This window comes from Borostomias antarcticus, assembly GCF_949987555.1.
Source record: "Borostomias antarcticus genome assembly, chromosome: 17".
Taxonomy (NCBI): domain Eukaryota; kingdom Metazoa; phylum Chordata; class Actinopteri; order Stomiiformes; family Stomiidae; genus Borostomias; species Borostomias antarcticus.
In genome coordinates this window covers 20,987,625-21,005,124 of record NC_140250.1, presented here as the reverse complement: position 1 = coordinate 21,005,124, position 17,500 = coordinate 20,987,625, and the positions used below count along the sequence as shown (strand labels likewise).

At 46.7% G+C, this 17,500-nt stretch overlaps 1 protein-coding gene across 1 annotated transcript in view; it reads right to left on the bottom strand.

Annotated features, from left to right (window-relative positions):
* Positions 1 to 7,021, bottom strand: part of ccdc138 (coiled-coil domain containing 138) — an 18,439-nt gene extending 11,418 nt beyond the window's left edge. The window contains exons 1-9 of the mRNA XM_084452086.1: positions 6,982 to 7,021; positions 6,774 to 6,897; positions 6,036 to 6,136; positions 5,644 to 5,834; positions 5,219 to 5,356; positions 3,410 to 3,529; positions 3,095 to 3,172; positions 2,596 to 2,709; positions 377 to 511 (exon numbers count right to left, since the gene is read on the bottom strand). Coding sequence (XP_084308212.1) covers positions 377 to 511; positions 2,596 to 2,709; positions 3,095 to 3,172; positions 3,410 to 3,529; positions 5,219 to 5,356; positions 5,644 to 5,834; positions 6,036 to 6,136; positions 6,774 to 6,841 — 945 coding nt within the window. The 5' untranslated portion in view covers positions 6,842 to 6,897; positions 6,982 to 7,021. The remainder of the gene's footprint in view (positions 1 to 376; positions 512 to 2,595; positions 2,710 to 3,094; positions 3,173 to 3,409; positions 3,530 to 5,218; positions 5,357 to 5,643; positions 5,835 to 6,035; positions 6,137 to 6,773; positions 6,898 to 6,981) is intronic.
* Between the last annotated feature and the right edge of the window lie 10,479 nt (positions 7,022 to 17,500).

Below are 17,500 nucleotides of genomic sequence, written 5' to 3'. Positions count from 1 at the left end.
TGTATAGGTAGGTACGTTTCCTTTCTATTTCCTTTATTGACCTGAGTATTGAGTATTACATTGATTTATTATTGATTATTATTGGTTAAATGGCATTGTTTCCCGCGTTTTCCTACAGCCTGTGTGACTCTGACTGGAGTCAAATCTCCCATAGTGTCCACCAGCTCTAGTCCGCGCACTTTCAATTGCCTTGTTGCTGAAATGTGCTATATACAAATATAATATATATTTATATATAATATATATACAAATAAACTTGCCTTGCCTTGTCTTTAGGAGGCCTTATTCTCAGGTCAGCTTTATTGAGTTAGCCTGCATGATAAAGTACCATCTTCTAGGCCCTCTCTTATTCAATAACCATGACCGCGTCTCTCACCTTGGAGCACCTCTCATGGAGTGAGACCACCAAGGGGCCACGCTGGTCTCCCGCTGCTGGAGGGAAGGCCTGTCCGTCAAGAACCCAGTCCAATAGCAGCGCCAGCAGCCTGAAGGGGGCGGGATTTACACAGCCCTGCGGAGAGATGAAAAACCAGCGTTGAAACCCATGACCCCCATGACTTCTCCCCTGAGTGTAATGATGGTTTACAGTCAGTGTGTGTTACTGGATTACCCAGGAGGCCAGAGTGCTGATCGATCCTTATGAGGTCCAAACACTCTTTAAACACAGTTGTGCTCAGATAGCCACAGGGCAAGACGGTGTTAAGGAAAAACCTTACTTGGTTTAGTTTAGATTTCAAAGAACACGCTGAGTGGTCGGTCAAGCTGGTTTTAAACAAAGGCAATAGTTTTATTCTGTTACGATTCTGCAGAGTCGGACTCTAGCACAGGAAGTGAATCCGGGCAGAGTGAGTCAGATGTGGACGAGGTCGATAGGTTATACAGTGAATAAGGAAGTGACACAGTTTCAGGATGAAGAGGACAGGGAAGTGATGTCACACAGGAAGAATTTGTAGTTTTAACAGACTGATCTATGAGAACGAACTACAAAGTAAGAACAACAGTCAAGTAGGAAAACAGAACACTTTGGTGAGACTTGAATTTCATTCACAACGGCATCCCTGCACAGATGGTCACTCAGCTGGTCACTAAACACCTGGAAGACCCCAAAGCTTATGCTCGGTTACTGTTTGTTGACTTTAGCTCAGTGTTTAACACACTGCAGCCACACTTGTTGATTGAGAAACTGAAACATACGAATGTTAACTTCATTTTGAAATGTTTTTTGTCTTTCTTAACAAACCGTACTCGGCAGGTTAAAGTCAACAATGCTCTGTCCGAGTCCAGGTTGACCAGCAGTGGCGCCCCCCAGGGGTGTGTCTGCTCCCCTGTGCTCTTCACGTTATATACAAATGACCGCGCAACAGTCCACCCCGATAACTACATCATTACGTTTCCAGATGATACAGCCATCCTGGGTTTACTGCACAAAGATGGTAGTCCAGCGGCTTATCACTCCGAAATCGAAAAATGTGTTCGGCGGTGTGACTTTAACCATCTTGTGCTAAACGTGAAGAAAACTGAAGATATGGTGTTCAACCCTAAAGCAGTTGATGACCTGAGGACTGTGGTCATCCATGATGAACCCATCACCCCGGTCACTTCATATAAGTATTTGGGAGTCCATTGATAACACACTTAACTGGAGGGCCCATGTGCAGTCTCTGCTCCAGACTGCAACAGAGATTCTACTTCCTGCGTAGACTGAGGGTCTTTGGCGTCGAGCAGAAGTTCCCGTTTTATCATGCCGTGCTTGAGAGTTGTGTAAGATATGAAATCACAGCCTGGTACGGTAACTTGACTGTACAGCTGAAAGCAGCAGTCTGGTACAGCATGCCGTGACAATAATGGAAGTTAAAGATCATCCGTCCCTTCAAACTATTCATGAGCAGTCCATTATCAGACAGGCACAAAAAAAAGTCTCCCATCCGGCCGACATTCTCCAGTCCCAGCTGAAGCCCTCCGGCAGGAGACCCAGAGCTCCCCGGAGCCAAACCGCTTCAAAAATGATTTGATTCCCGTGTCTATCAGGACTCTCAACGCACACATGTAGTAGAGCTGACGATGACATTTCTGGACCGTTTATTGTATTATTGTATTGACTGTTTCCTTATTGGTTTCTGACTGAATCAACACGATGCTGATTGTATTGATTGATTGATTTACTTGACTGAGAGTTGCGCAATATGTCAACTGAGGGTTGTGTAATTGCTATTTATGGTCTACTTAAACTCATGTGTTGAGGATGATTGCGATGTCCGTCTTGTGACCTGCAGGACCGGCGGAGTCCACAACAAATTTCCACACGGGGACAATAAAGTATATGAAATGAAACTTGAACCATCTTCATTCCTCCACCAGATCTCTGATGAATGTCAAATGTCTGTCTCTGCCCAGCTGTTTCACAGATCTAGTCATGTCAGATCAGTTATTTTTCTACAAGGAAGGGGAAGGAAGGAAGGAAGGAAGGAAGGAAGGAAGGAAGGTAGGAAGGAAGGAAGGAAGGAAGGAAGGAAGGAAGGAAGGAAGGAAGGAAGGAAGGAAGGAAGGAAGGAAGGTTGAATTTTGGCCCACATACAGCGGGTTCATTTACTGTACCTTGTTTGTTTTAGAGGAGCTGACTGTCTTCTCCGGTTTAGAAGCTCTGGTCTCCAGACTCTTCGGACACACGTTCTCCCGTCCTTTCTGGGCCATGGAGTACTCATGCTTCCTCTGGAGAACGAGTGACCGGTTAATGGAAACCCAGAAGAACGGTGGAACGCTGTAGGAAGTTCCTAGCTGTGTGGGCGTGTCCGGGTCTCACCTGTAGGAAGTCCCTAGCTGTGTGGGCGTGTCCGGGTCTCACCTGTAGGAAGTCCCTAGCTGTGTGGGCGTGTCCGGGTCTCACCTGTAGGAAGTCCCTAGCTGTGTGGGCGTGTCCGGGTCTCACCTGTAGGAAGTCCCTAGCTGTGTGGGCGTGTCCGGGTCTCACCTGTAGGAAGTCCCTAGCTGTGTGGGCGTGTCCGGGTCTCACCTGTAGGAAGTCCCTAGCTGTGTGGGCGTGTCCGGGTCTCACCTGTAGGAAGTCCCTAGCTGTGTGGGCGTGTCCGGGTCTCACCTGTAGGTTCTCCAGTCGAGCCTGCACCTTCCTGGACTGGCTCTCCAGCCTCTTGTTGAGGTCAGTGAGCTCACTCAGCTGCACATAGACAACATAACGCAGCCGACACACACACACACACACACACACACACACACACACACACACACACACACACACACACAGCTGATGGATGACTGCACTACTGTGGTCCGATTGGTGGGAACTACACATGCATACAAACTATTGGCAATAATATTACTATGAGAAAAAAATATATAATAATAGACCCAGCATGGCATCTTGTGATGAAAGGTTTCTCCGTTAGGCCCTTACCTGTTTCTTCATGGTGTCGTTGAGCTCCTTGACGGAGTCGAAGCTGGACTTGAGTCTCCTGTTCTCCTTGGTCCTCTCTCTGAGCAGATCCTGCAGCTGGCTCACCTCCCGCTGGTGTGTCTGGAGGAGGAATACACCGTTATCATCTAGGGTCGGCGGTTCGAATCCCGGCTCCTCCTGTCCAGATGTCAGTGTCCTTGGGCAAGACACCGAACCCCCACAATTTAAGGGTGACTAGATTGGCTAGCGATGGGAATCGGCAGGTATTCAGTAAAAATAGGAGATCGGGGGAATTCCGATGATGCTTTCTAGTCGCCGAGGACGACAACCGATCAATGGCGGCCGAGTCATGGTCAAATGCACGTTAACCTAAACAACGTGAGCCAATTCATTGTCGCATGCGAGTTAGCCTAAAACAAGTCAGCACTGTGGAACTACTACAATGTGTGTGAGACAGATGTAACACGCCATCTGCAATGTATGCCAGGATAAAGTAGCCTAATGGGGTAAGGTAACGCACACCAATTATACTTTTATGAGGTGCTGATTACTGGAACTGTTAACTATAAAAGAAAGAAAGTGTCGCACACTCCAGGCTCGATATGCAGGAGTTTTAATGAGAATGACATTTCGGCCGTGTGGCCTTCCTTAGATTCCTCTGGGGGAAGCAAAAATAAAAACGTTTCAACACAACGCGCACAGTCTCTCCCACACACTCGCTCTCCCTCCCTCCCTCTCTCTCTCTCTCTCTCCCTCTCTCTCTCTCTCTCTCTCTCTCGTTCTGTCTCCAGCGTGTGTGTTGCTCTGTTCTCTCACATGCAAGCTAAGGCAGGACACAACGTTTCCAAACATATTGCAAACGGTCTGAAAGTTAGTTTGCAGTGAACAGAAATAGATGCTGGACTGAGGGAAATGTGATCCCAGGTGGGGATTTCAATTCACTTAACGTTAAGTTGCAGCGCGCTATGTAGCCTAAGTTCAAGTCACTGGACTGTAACTCACTTCTCTGACTCAGGATAGTGTGTTGAATGTGGTCACTACTCCGGTTATCTCATTAAATCATGTTGTGCGACCTAGAACGCACACACATGGTATTGTTTACATAATGATCAAGTAAATATTAAAGTAGAAATAAATAAAATGTGGATACGCCTACTTTGGACTCAATTTAATGGATGAAATGTATTTAAATGGAAACGGTACTGCTATACCAGCTGCTATAACAACAAAAAATGCTAGGTATCGGCAGAGCGGATATGGCTGAGAGATGATTGGTGATTGGTATCGGCCACAAAAAACATTATCGGGGCATCGCTACCAAAAATTGCTCCCGATGAGCAGGCTAGCACCTTGCATGGCAGCTGCCACCATTGGTGTGTGAATGTGTGTGTGAATGGGTGAATGAGAGGCCATTGTAAAGCGCTTTGGATAAACGTGCTATATAAGTGCACTCCATTTACCATCGCCATCATTCTTATCATCAATACCACATGTCACCATTAGAGGGCAGCATTTCCCCACTCAGGATTGACAACAATGCAGTTCCACACAAGGTAAGGTGTGTGTCTGTGACTGTGTGCGTGTGTCTGTGTGTGTGCCTGTGTGTGTGTCTGTGTGTGTATGTGTGCGTATGTGTGTCTATGTGCGTGTGTGTATACCTGTGTGTGTGTGCCTGTGTGTGTGTGTATATGTGTGTGTGTGTATGCCTGTGTGTGTGTGTGCCTGCGTATATGTGTTTGTGTATATATGTGTGTGTGTGTGTGTGTGTGTATGTGTGTGTGTGTGTGTGTGTGTGTGAGTGTCTCTTACCCCCTGTACCTCCAGCATGCGTGTGTGCACCTCGTCCTCCACCCCTCGTAGCCTGCTGAGAGCCTGCTGCTGCTGGAGCAGTCTGTTCTCTCTGTCCTGGAGCTCTCTCTCCCACTGCTGCTGGCTGTTCCTCTCGGCCTGCGCACACACACACACACACACACACACACACACACACACACACACACACACACACACACACACACACACACACACACACACACACACACACACACACTTGTGTCAGCTGCTCGGATGCTCAGACCAGTTCATAAGCCGAATGGTGACACTATAAAAATTATCTTTCCAAGACATTAGAACGATTCAAGCTCAGTACTCCTTCTCTCCCTCCCTCATTCTCTCCCTCCCTCCATCTCTCCCCCACTCTCTCCATCCCTCCCTCCCTCCCTCTCTCTCTCACTCACCCGCAGCTGTTCATAGATGAGCAGCATCTCCTGGTACACCTGTCCCATCCCAGAGGGGGAGGAGGGGGAGAGCAGAGGGGAGAGCGGCTTCCTCCTCACCCCTCTCCCTCGCTCCTCTCTGGCCACACCCACCGTAGGCCCCGCCTCCCTGGAGACCAGGGTACCAGCCAGACTGGAGGGCAGGGTCACGTCTGAAACCAGGTGAGAGTGTGAACCAGGTGAGACTTTCCGAATGGTACAATTAAGATCATGAAGTAGGAACGACATTATAACACACACACACACACACACACACACACACACACACACACACTGTTTCTATAGACAAGCTCCTCTTCAAGTCAGCAGATACTGTACAGTCATCGGTAGGGCAGGGCAGAGAAAACACACACCTGTCTCTGTGTAGTGCGCCTGCGTGTCCAACAGGGGGCAGTCCCCACAAAGGTCGTCCTCCTCGCTGCCGGTCAGAACAGAATCACTGTCCAACCTTTGACTAGCACAGGAAAGACAGTCAGGTCTGAAGGTTGCCAAAACAACTAACATGATAGTAAATACAAACAAAAGTATACGCCACTAAACACCACAGAGCCTTCTCTGGTCTCATGAGGGGGAGGTCAACCTAGTCTTGGGTAAGTATACTTATAAGTATAGGAGAAAGGCGAAGTGAAAAGTTGTAATCTTGCTGCGTTGTTACAGCAATCTGTTGGTTTCTTATTATGGTAAATGGTAAATGAACTGCACTTATATAGCGCTTTTCCACCTTAGCGGCACTCAAAGCGCTTTACAATGGTCTCTCATTCACCCATTCACACACACATTCACACACACACCAATGGCAGCAGCTGCCATGCAAGGTGCTAACCTGCTCATTGGGAGCAATTTGGGGTTAGGTGTCTTGCTCAAGGACACTTCGACATGTGGACAGTCGGAGCTGGGATTCGAACCACTGACCCTTCGATCATTGAACGACCCGCTCTACCAACTGAGCTACAGCCGCCCCATAAGTAACATAAGTAAGGTCCATGGACATAAGGTGTACATCTATAGATCACTGGACTAGTTGTTTTATTTTTTATTATTTTATTTTTTTGGGGGGGGGGGGGGGGTCTGTACCCTAGTCAGGAACCAACCTTTCCGGCGGGTGTGTGAGGGTGACAGCCTTGAACAGTTCCCGCAGAGCTCTGTTATAACCTCGCATCTCTATCTGAATGCCTCTGGACTTGAGGGACGCAGTCACCTTTGACCTGCAGGGTTCTTCAAAACATACAGCATTTACATGTCAATAAAGACCCTAGCCAACTTAGCTATACAGTATATATAACACTATAATTCTCTCACCATTAGAGCGACTGATTCCACCTGGGTTTTTCTCTGCCAAAAGCTGCAAGATGTGAAGTCAAAGAGAGAGATTAATGGACTAGCTAGCTAGCCTGATGATGATGATGATGAGCTAGCTAGCCTGATGATGATGATGATGATGAGCTAGCTAGCCTGATGATGATGATGATGATGAGCTAGCTAGCCTGATGATGATGATGATGATGAGCTAGCTAGCCTGATGATGATGATGATGATGAGCTAGCTAGCCTGATGATGATGATGATGATGAGCTAGCTAGCCTGATGATGATGATGATGATGAGCTAGCTAGCCTGATGATGATGATGAGCTAGCTAGCCTGATGATGATGATGATGATGATGAGCTAGCTAGCCTGATGATGATGATGAGCTAGCTAGCCTGATGATGATGATGATGATGAGCTAGCTAGCCTGATGATGATGATGATGATGAGCTAGCTAGCCTGTGTGAACAAAACCTCATATTCAGACACAGCAGGTACCTCTGTTGTTTGAGCTGAGACAGCATCTGTTTCCCTAGCAACCACGGTTGTGTTGAAGGGCGATAGCTAAACCCCCAGGGTAGTTAGCTAAGCTAATGTTAGCTAGCAAGGCAAGTTTATTTGTATAGCACATTTCAGCCACAGGGCAATTCAAGGTGCTTTACATGAGACATTAAAAGCATTAAAACAAAAAGCAAGACATTATAGACATTTAAACAAAAAGCAGGACAAATAGAATACAGGAATACAAGTTACAGTGCAGTATACTGATAAACATAGCTCCTCTTAGAAAGCAGTGGCAAAAAGAAAAGTTTTAGGCTTGTTTTAAAAGAACCAAGAGTTGCAGCAGACCTGCAGTTTTCTGGAAGTTTGTTCCAGATATGTGGAGCATAAAAACTGAATGCTGCTAGCAAGTATGAGTACATGACTAGCTAGCTAGCTGTTCAGTCAGAGCTAAAGTGAGTCAGCTAACAGCAACTCTACCTGTTCCCTCCTCTCCAGGTACTTCCTCTTTAACTTCTCAATTGTTAAATCCACGTCGGTCTCGGATGATTCATCACTCATCTTGGGTGTCAGAGAAGTTTAAGGTGGCTAAAGTTAGCTAAAAGCTAGATAGCTAGCTAAAGATTGGAACTATTCGGGTTTGGATTGGTCCCGCTGCTTGGCTTGACGTAGTTATGGGCGGGGCTTGAAGTAGTTATGGGCGGGGATTCAGTGAGTGCGCGCGGGTTGTGGCTAGATCAAAGAGTGTAGAAGGCCAGGAGGGGACACTTAGGTGAATTTTGGAACCCGCTCATTATGTTTCCGCCATTATGGACTGTCATTTGTGACTGCGCGCGGGTTGTGGCCAGATCAAAGAGTGTGGAAGGCCAAGAGGGGACACTTAGGTGAATTTTGGCACCCGCTCATTATGTTTCCGCCATTATGGACTGTCATCTGAAATGTATCCAGTCAGGTCAACATGAAGATAGTCTCAACGCCAGACCCATGAAAGTTATTTCGCTGATACTCTACGCAAGCTACGCTCAATACGTTTGGACACTTCATGCAAAAATCTGGTGCTCAAATCCTGGCAATCCATTGGTTTTACAGGAATCCCTGCGACACCAATCAGGAACGACTTTCACTATCAGGCGCTCCCACCCATAGATATGCCCCGCCCATCTAACCTGGGCTAGCGTCTCTCATTGGCTGCTATGACCTGTCACTCTTTCAAATTTGAACCGTCGATACGCCCTCAGAATACCAGCTTGGGTGGCAAAGTGGCACAGACTCTATTATGTACTATAAGTAATATTTGAGTCTGGAGAGAGACTAACATGAAGACTACAAATCAGCTGCTGAAAAAACGTCTGGAAAAAAGTGTTCTGCAATAAATTGTCAGAACTATGAGAGTACAGGTCCAGAGTCAGTGGACAGGTCAGATACTGACCTGGTTCATGGTAAGTTGTCTTTGGTACCGCTATAGGCTACTTTTAGGATAGCCTACTTTGACAGAGAAGTTATTCAGATTTATTTTTACACCATACACATTATGTAGTATGCTGAGCGCCGTGATTAAACGTAAAATTTGAGTCTGGAGGTTTAGATTAGCGACGAGCTACCAAGGGTTTTCATTTAAACCTCTCGCTACAGGAAAAGGTAAATCAAACCAATCAAACTGTAAATTAAACCAATTTGCATTCATTCCAGTTTTGTCAATGCTATGAAAATGAGAGAAAGTAGTGTCAGTGATGGAGCAGCCTCCATTCTCCCCAGAAGTCAGATGAGCAGTTGCACAAACTGCCCAGCAGAGGGCGGTATTTGATATAAAACAGTCGAGACGCCAGCTCCCACGCTTACTTCACTGTAGGGAATAATTCACCCTGTAGTCTAGTGGTCCAGTGGTCGGCTTGGTCTGCCTGGACCTGTGTGCTGATATAAAGAAAAACTAGTGACAATCATCTGACAAAGACAGTTTGTCATAAGGGTACGTTCAACACTTCCACACAAACATACAAATCCCTACAGTATTGACCAAGCTAACACAAGATCCTGTTCTTCTGTGAAACAGCCTACTGAAACCAACACCTTCTTCTTCTTCTTCTTCTTCTTCTTCTTCTTCTTCTTCTTCTTCTTCTTCTTCTTCTTCTTCTTCTTCTTCTTCTTGAACCATCTCTGTTGGAACTGAGCTCAAAGCTGGAGGAATCCAACCTAGAGTTACATTACATTACAGTCATTTAGCAGGCGCTTTTATCCAAAGCGACTAACAATAATTGCATTTAACGTAGGAAGAGCCAATGTACTACTACTTGCCAGAACTCACAAGTGCATCTTCTCTCTAAAACAAGTGACTAAGAGCATAATCTAGTGCTGAAGGCAAAGTGCAAGAATCACAATCTAAAGTACAGTGCAATATAATATAATACAATAAGTGCGTACAATAAGTGAGTTCTAGATAGAAGATTGATGCAGTCCGTCTCATGGTAATTATAAGGTCATTACTAGAACCTCTACTTGATTGAAACCATTCCCAAGCAATCCCATTCTCCCTGGGGTCACACACATCAATTGAATTCTAATTGTGGTCCTCGCGCTAATCCCCATTAAATCTATTCATTACATTACACAGTCATTTAGCAGACGCTTTTATCCAAAGCGACTTACAATAATTGCACATAATGTAGGTAGTCGTAGCGTATGGCCTATACTTGCCAGAGTACAAGTGCATCTCCCCTTCAAACAAGTGATTATAAGAACATAATCTAGTGCTAAAGCCAAAGTGCAAGAGTAGCAAAATATAAAAATACAATAGGTGCTTAAGAGGGAGGATCCTACTTCTTGAAGAGGTGAGTTTTGAGCCGAAGGGGGTGCCCATGGCTTGCCCTGGAGCTCTTCCTTTCATTAACCTGTAGGCTAGTAACAGAGTTTTAAACTGGATGCGAGCTGCTACAAGGAGCGAGTGTAGGGTATGGAGAAGTTGTGTGGTTGAAAACCAGGCGAGCTGCAGCTTTTTGGACAAGCTCCAGAGGTTTCATGGCTGATGCCGGGGCCCCAGCAAGGAGGGAGTTGCAGTTGTCCAGGTGGAGATGACAAGACCCTGGATGAACACCTGCACCGTTTCGTCAGTGAGAAGAGCAGGAATCTGCAAGAGCATGTAACGGCTGTGATATGTGCAGAGAAGGGTCCACAGGGTCACACACTGCGGTCAAGCCAGCCGCCAATTCGGAAATGCAGTCAAACAGCTCCATGACAGTTCCAACGGTTACGCACAGCAATGGCATCACCACTGTATCGTCAATAATGGTGGCCAAGTCGCGGTGTGGGCAGTCCTTCCCTCAGATCCTCTCCATGTCACCTGGTAGGAGCGAGCCGCCAGGTAGGATGCAAACAGGGAGAGTGCAGAGCCAGCGACGCCTTTCTCCTCGAGGGTGGAGAGGAGGATGTGGTGGATCTGGTCTGTCTGCTGACCGGTGTAGGAGTATCAGGACGGAGGAGAGAGAGTTCGCTCTCACAGCGTGGAGGAAGGGCGGTCTCTGTCGAGTGGCCAACCTTGAACCCGGACTGGTGGGGGTCCAGGACGTTGTTGGAATCTTTTTTTTTTTTCCCACTAAAAAGAAAACACCCTTGTGTTGTCAGATCAGACCAGGGGAGGACAGTGTTGGGCCATCTAGAACTAGACCTGTGTGTGTGTGTGTGTGTGTGTGTGTGTGTGTGTGTGTGTGTGTGTGTGTGCGTGTGCGTGCATGTGTGAGCGTGTGCGTGCATGTGTGAGGGTATGTGAGAGAGAGACAAAGAGAGAGCGAGAGAGAGAGAGAGGATGGAACAATAGCATATAAGTCTCTATGAAGATGAATAGAAACAGTTGAATTCAAGGACACAGGAAAGACTGTGACATCTCACTATGCACTTACAGTATCTTCTCCACGGGAAATAAAGTGTTGACATATTTGTTCTGGTTTTGCAGGGATGCGACATTACACATTAGAATGATTGTTTTGGAAATTAGACATGTGTGTGTGGAATGCTCTCCCCCAGGACCTGAGAGCCTCAACATCTGAGAGCCTCAACATCTGAGAGCCTCAACATCTGAGAACTCTTTTAAGAGACAGTTGAAGACTCACTTTTTCAGGCGGGAATTCGGCCATCTGTAGCTCACCTACTGATTTTGTCTATGTTATGCTATAGTAGGAGCTACCTGTATTTTATATGTGTATTCAGATTTTATATCTGTATTTTGTATGTGATTTGTATTTTTATCTCCATTTATGAAGTACTCTGAGCACTTGTGCTGTGAAGGGCACTATAGAAATAAAGATTTACTTACTTACTTACTTTCTTACTTAGTTACTTGTACTTACAACTCAATTGATTGTGCGTGTGCGTGTGTGTGTGTGCGTGTGTGTGTGTGTGTGTGTGTGTGTGTGTGTGTGTGTGTGTGTGCGTGCGTGATTCTGAATGAGACAAGAAGCCCAGAAGTTATTGTCTGTTTCCATTCAGACAGCCTGGGGAGAAATCTACAATCACATCACTGAGTTATCATCTTACTACAATCTACTCAAGCAATTTTCCTCTGCCTCTCGATAAAAAGTGATACCCATACACACACACACACACACACACACACACACACACACACACACACACACACACACACACACAGAGAGAGAGTCAGTCAGTCAGCAACTCAATTAAAAATGTGATAGCAGTGCTCTGCTGAGAAAATGATTGCTTTTCAATTGGCGTAGTTTTGTGGGTCCTTAGAGATGTATTATATATGCTAATCCAGGCAGTGAGGAGGAGGTCTGGGTCACAGAGACCCAGCGCAATTACATCGCTCACACACGGCCAACTTATACAGCAGCCCAGGTCACACACAGTTGTGTGTGTGTGTGTGTGTGTGTGTGTGTGTCACGAGATATGGTAACACTACTTGTTCTGAAAACTGAACCATAAGCAGTTTTGGACTGGATTTGCTGTTAGAATAAAAAAAATGTCGCTGTTCGAGGGGGCATAATGGCTTTGTCAGGTTATATTTATGATATTAATTTAAGCAGATTTAATTGACACATGAATATTTTAACGTTTGCCTCCTGACCCCCTTTACAAGCCCCGCAAGGAACCTCCGGGTAAAATAAAGCTGATCAATGTTTAAAATGCTTAAAACTCAGTTTTAAACATTTTGAAAATGTCTCATATTGCCTGAATTATTTAATGTTTCGTTCTAATCAGACTTTTAGATTACTTATTTCACATTGCATAATTTAGCTGGTAATGCAATATTGATTGAATTTTTATGACACAAATTTAAACCATAATTTTGGCATGGTCTCCCTAGTCTAATACTCTCCCAATTACACTACCTTCCTTCAAAAGGTATTCCTTCTGCCGTTTCAGTGCCCATTATGTGGTTGTCATAAATCACACATCCCTGTCTGGAACTTATTTGATTCTTGTGAAAGTGTTCTTAATAACTTCTGCTGTAGGAATCAGTCCCTCCTCCTCTCACTAGTTTTATAGCTGCTATAATAGTCATGTGAAAGACAGGTGCTGGTGTTGTCTTTGCGCCAGAGTACTGAGTAATGAGTGCTTTAGTCTCCTCCTCTCTCCTCTCCAGTGTGGGCTTTGTGTGTGTGTGTGTGTGTGTGTGTGTGTGTGTGTGTGTGTGTGTGTGTGTGTTTGTGTGTGTGCCTGTCTCACCTCCAGTCCTCTGATGTCCACATTAATTGGACATGATTGAATTTCGTTGTTTTCCCAAAGTTGTCAGTGAGAATTAATGAGCAGTGATATTCTATTCTGCCGGCAGTTAAAAAGAGAGGCTTCAAAAATTATATATGGTGTGTGTGTGTGTCTCTCTCTCTCTCTCTCTCTCTCTCTCTCTCTCTCTCACACACACACACACACACACTCTCTCACTCACTCTCCCTTTCTCCTTGTTAGACTTCTACAATCTCCACATCCCTTGAACTTATAGTGAAACTTAAGCCCAGTGTGTGGTGTGGAGTGACTGGGTCCAGGTCTGGGCTGAATGGTCATACAGAGAGTCTGGGTCATGTGACATGACTGTGACCCCTGACCCCTGGTGATGTATGCTCTGCCAGGGATAATTGCCAATATGAGACCTCTGTCAGTGCTGGAAATGAGAGGAAGCCAGTTGATCGGCCCAGCTTTGAAAAAGTGATTTCAGTTGCATCAAAGTCCCTTTACAGTCTGAAGCCGATAGCCTCGCTAAATCAGCCCCTGTCTTTGTGTGTGTGTGAGTGTGTGTGTGTGTGTGTGTGTGTGTGTGTGTGTGTGTGTGTGTGTGTGTGTGTGTTCAAAGCCCAGTACCATACTCTGACCCTACTCCCACTACAGGGCACATGGCAGAGCAGCTCTACCCTTCTACAACATCTCTTTGTGTGTGTGTGTGTGTGTGTGTGTGTGAGTGTGTGTGTGTGTTCTGTACACCCAACTTCCCATTCGTACCACATATGCAGTACCATTACATACTTGTAGAAGCATAACAGGCAGTGAGGTAATACAATGGTGAGTGGCTGGCAATGTGTGTGTGTGTGTGTGTGTGTGTGTGTGTGTGTGTGTGTGTGTGTGTGTGTTTGAGAGAGCGAGAGTGAGTATTTTGGGGTGGTTTGGTGGCTTGGAGAGTCTCTCTCTGACCCTCTCAGGGTTGTAATTCCTCCCTGGTTAAGTCATGCAGAGCATTCTGGGTAGTCTGGGGCCAAACAGCCTTTTTTGGGAATGTCATGCTGGCCATCCAATGCCGTTTCCCCTGAAAACCCAGTCCGAGCCGTCTGGAGGGTGTGGAATGTGTGTCAGGCCCAGAGCCAGGAGTGTGTTTGGGAATAACCGGAGCTGATTGGCCTCGTTCTCAGGGACAGAGAGCAGGCTGGGAGGTACCGAGGTGCAATCCTCTCCACTGTAGCATTTTAGGGCTAGAGTGAACACACACACATGCGCACACACACACACACACATACATACACAGACACACACACACATACACACACACACACACACACACACACACACACACATACACAGTCATACTGTACATACACACACACACACACACACGCATACACATACACACACATACACATACATACACAGACACACACACACATACACAGTCATACATACACACACACACACACACACACACACACACACACACACACACACACACACACACACACACACACACATACACACACACACACAAACACACAGCTTGCAAAAAGCTTGATTCCAACTGGTCAATCAATCAATCAATCAAAGCTTTATTTGTATAGCGCATTTCATACCCAGAGGCAACACAATGCGCTTTACAGAGAACTAGGGAGGTGGGCATACGACCCACTCTCTACATATTCCAGAGGGAAGCAAAAAAACAGTAATCACCCGGGGGCCAGATAAGTGAGCTGTAAAAAAATTATTCCAACTGGTAAACTGCAAAACAATTAAAGTGAATGCACTTGTTCATAAGTCTGCACTTGTGGGCTGATTGTATTTGTGCTCACAGCATGGAGCATCTCTACCCATCTCTTCAAGCTCATCTCTCTCCTCTTTATGAGTGCTTGCTACTGATTGCACACACACACACACACACACACACACACACACACACACACACACACACACACACACACACACACACACACACACAAAGCACATTAAGAGGAATTCCCAGGTGTGTGTGCAGTATGGAAAGGCTAATTCTTTTTGATAATGTTACTCCCACAACGCAGGGAGTGTGATGGAATGGGCTCTAGGCCTACCCTGGAAGACCCTAAGAGTTAATGGGCCATGTGTGTGTGTCTGTGTGTGTGTGTGTGTGTGTGTGTGTGTGTGTGTGTGTGTGTGTGTGCACAATCAGTTAATACTGCTCGCACACCCTTACCACGGAAGCGATGTGGGGCTGATGTAATGGCGTATCACTGGAAAAATAGTATACAATAAAACTTTATTGATCCCCAAAGGGGAAACACAATTGTCAAAACCAACATATCCCTTCATAGCAGCCCCATACACAATTGAGACCATAAAAAAGCACCATCACATACAGTATCGGAGCACACATGCATGGAGTGCTGGTCCACAAGTGGAATCCTCTCCAATCGGCCCTTGAAAACTGTTCAATCGCGCACTCTGTTGACATTAGTTCCTCGCCTTGTATAGTGTTCAGGAGATGATGAGTGCGTATTCTGGCCCTGTGTTGACGGAGCGGCCGGGCTGTAAGAGAGGGCTGGTGCGTTCAGCTGCGCCCTTTGATGTGAGCCTGGCGTTGTTGCTGCTGCCAAATGTCTATTAGGGCTGCGTTCGGAGATGTAAACATGCTAAGTAACAGCAGACACTCAGGTTACAGCTGTGCACATCAAACACAAGCACCCTGGCACCGGGATGGGCACACAGCAACAGCTGTCTGTATGAGTGTGTGTGTGTGTGTGTGTGTGAGGGTTTGAGAGAGAGAGAGAGAGAGAGAGAGAGAGAGAGAGAGAGAGAGAGAGAGGGGAGGAGGGCTACATGTGGGTACCATACCCGTATTACTGTAAGGAGGGATCAGCATCAGGATGGAGCAGTGGGAATAGGCCAGGACAGGAAACCATGTTCTCTCCACAGACCTCCCTCCTGCTCTCCTGCTCTCCTGAGGATGAGAGAGAGAGAGAGAGAGAGCGAGAGAGAGAGAGAGAGGTAAATGATGAGAGAGAGGAAGAGAGAACAGCTGGTCATGATAAGGACGGGAGATCGAGAGTCAGAGGAGTGGCCTAATATCCGACCCTATTCATAATCTTCATCTTCATTCTCTTCCTTATGTTCCGCCCCCCCCCTCCCTCCTCCTCCTCCTCTTCACTGAGCAGCAGATGGAAACCAATCAGTGCAGGGCTGATGGCGCCCACTCCAGGAAGCGGGCGTGGGTTGTTTCGGGGATCAGAAGGAGCGAGCAATCTGTTCTCCTTCACCATGATCTGGACTGTTTATTGCCTCTATTGTGAAATGGATGAGTGTGTGTGGTGCCCATCTGGCCATATGTACAGTGTGTCCCTCCCCAGGACCCGTACTTGACCCGGTCGGCCTCTACATCTATGGATAGGTTCAGGACGTGGGCAAGCTTCACTAGGACACGCCGCCAGGGACGATGAAAGCCGTTCGTTTAGAGAAGAACTAAACCGCTCCTGTTTATCCAGAGTCTGATTCCATCAATGTTTTCCATTGTAGGCTTCCTTTAGCACTTCCTGATTCTCGGTGAAAGTGTCGAAGCTCACAGAGCAAAAAACACCGGATGTTTACAGCCCAAAATCAGTCTTTTTTGTTTGGTTTTTGTGTGTTTTTTACCACAAAATCAGTCAACTTTAGAGAGCTGAACTCAAAGAGGCCTATTCTTCCCCCGTCTCATTTGCATGGTCCATGGAGACACAATGGACCGCGTGGGCAGAGAATGGAGAGGAATCCCCGATAAGCCTGGAGCTCTGAGGAGGGGCGCTGAGCAGGGAATGCCAGCTATGCCAGACATTCACAACACTGCGTGGTGTCACCCCTCGCGGCCCACAATGCCCCTGCTCTCCCGCCTGTCAAAGACGCCATTGTGGCCCTGAGGAGAGCCGTCGAGAGCCTTTATCAAACGTGCATTCCGCACACGCACGCACACACACACACACACACTCACACAGACCAATACACCATACATCCTTTCATTCATACCCTCTTCGCCAGATTCCTTGTCCATCCCCCTCTTCTTGTTATCTGATGGAAGCCGTGCTTTTCTTTCACTTTCTTCCTCCCGCCTCGTATGGGTGGCGGGTGCTGGGAGGGGTGACAGGAAGATCCAGAGGAGGCAGGCATTCCCGGTGTGGAACCCCAGTTAGGGGCACCTGGTGTGGGAGGGGGGCGGAACGGGGAAGACCCCCCTCCCTGGAGGATATGACTGCTGATGCCTCGAGGGGGGCTGAGAGAGAGAGAGAGTGTGTGTGTGTGTGTGTGTGTGTGTGTGTGTGTGTGTGTGTGTGTGTGAGTGTGACGTGCTCCTGACGGCCTGTGCC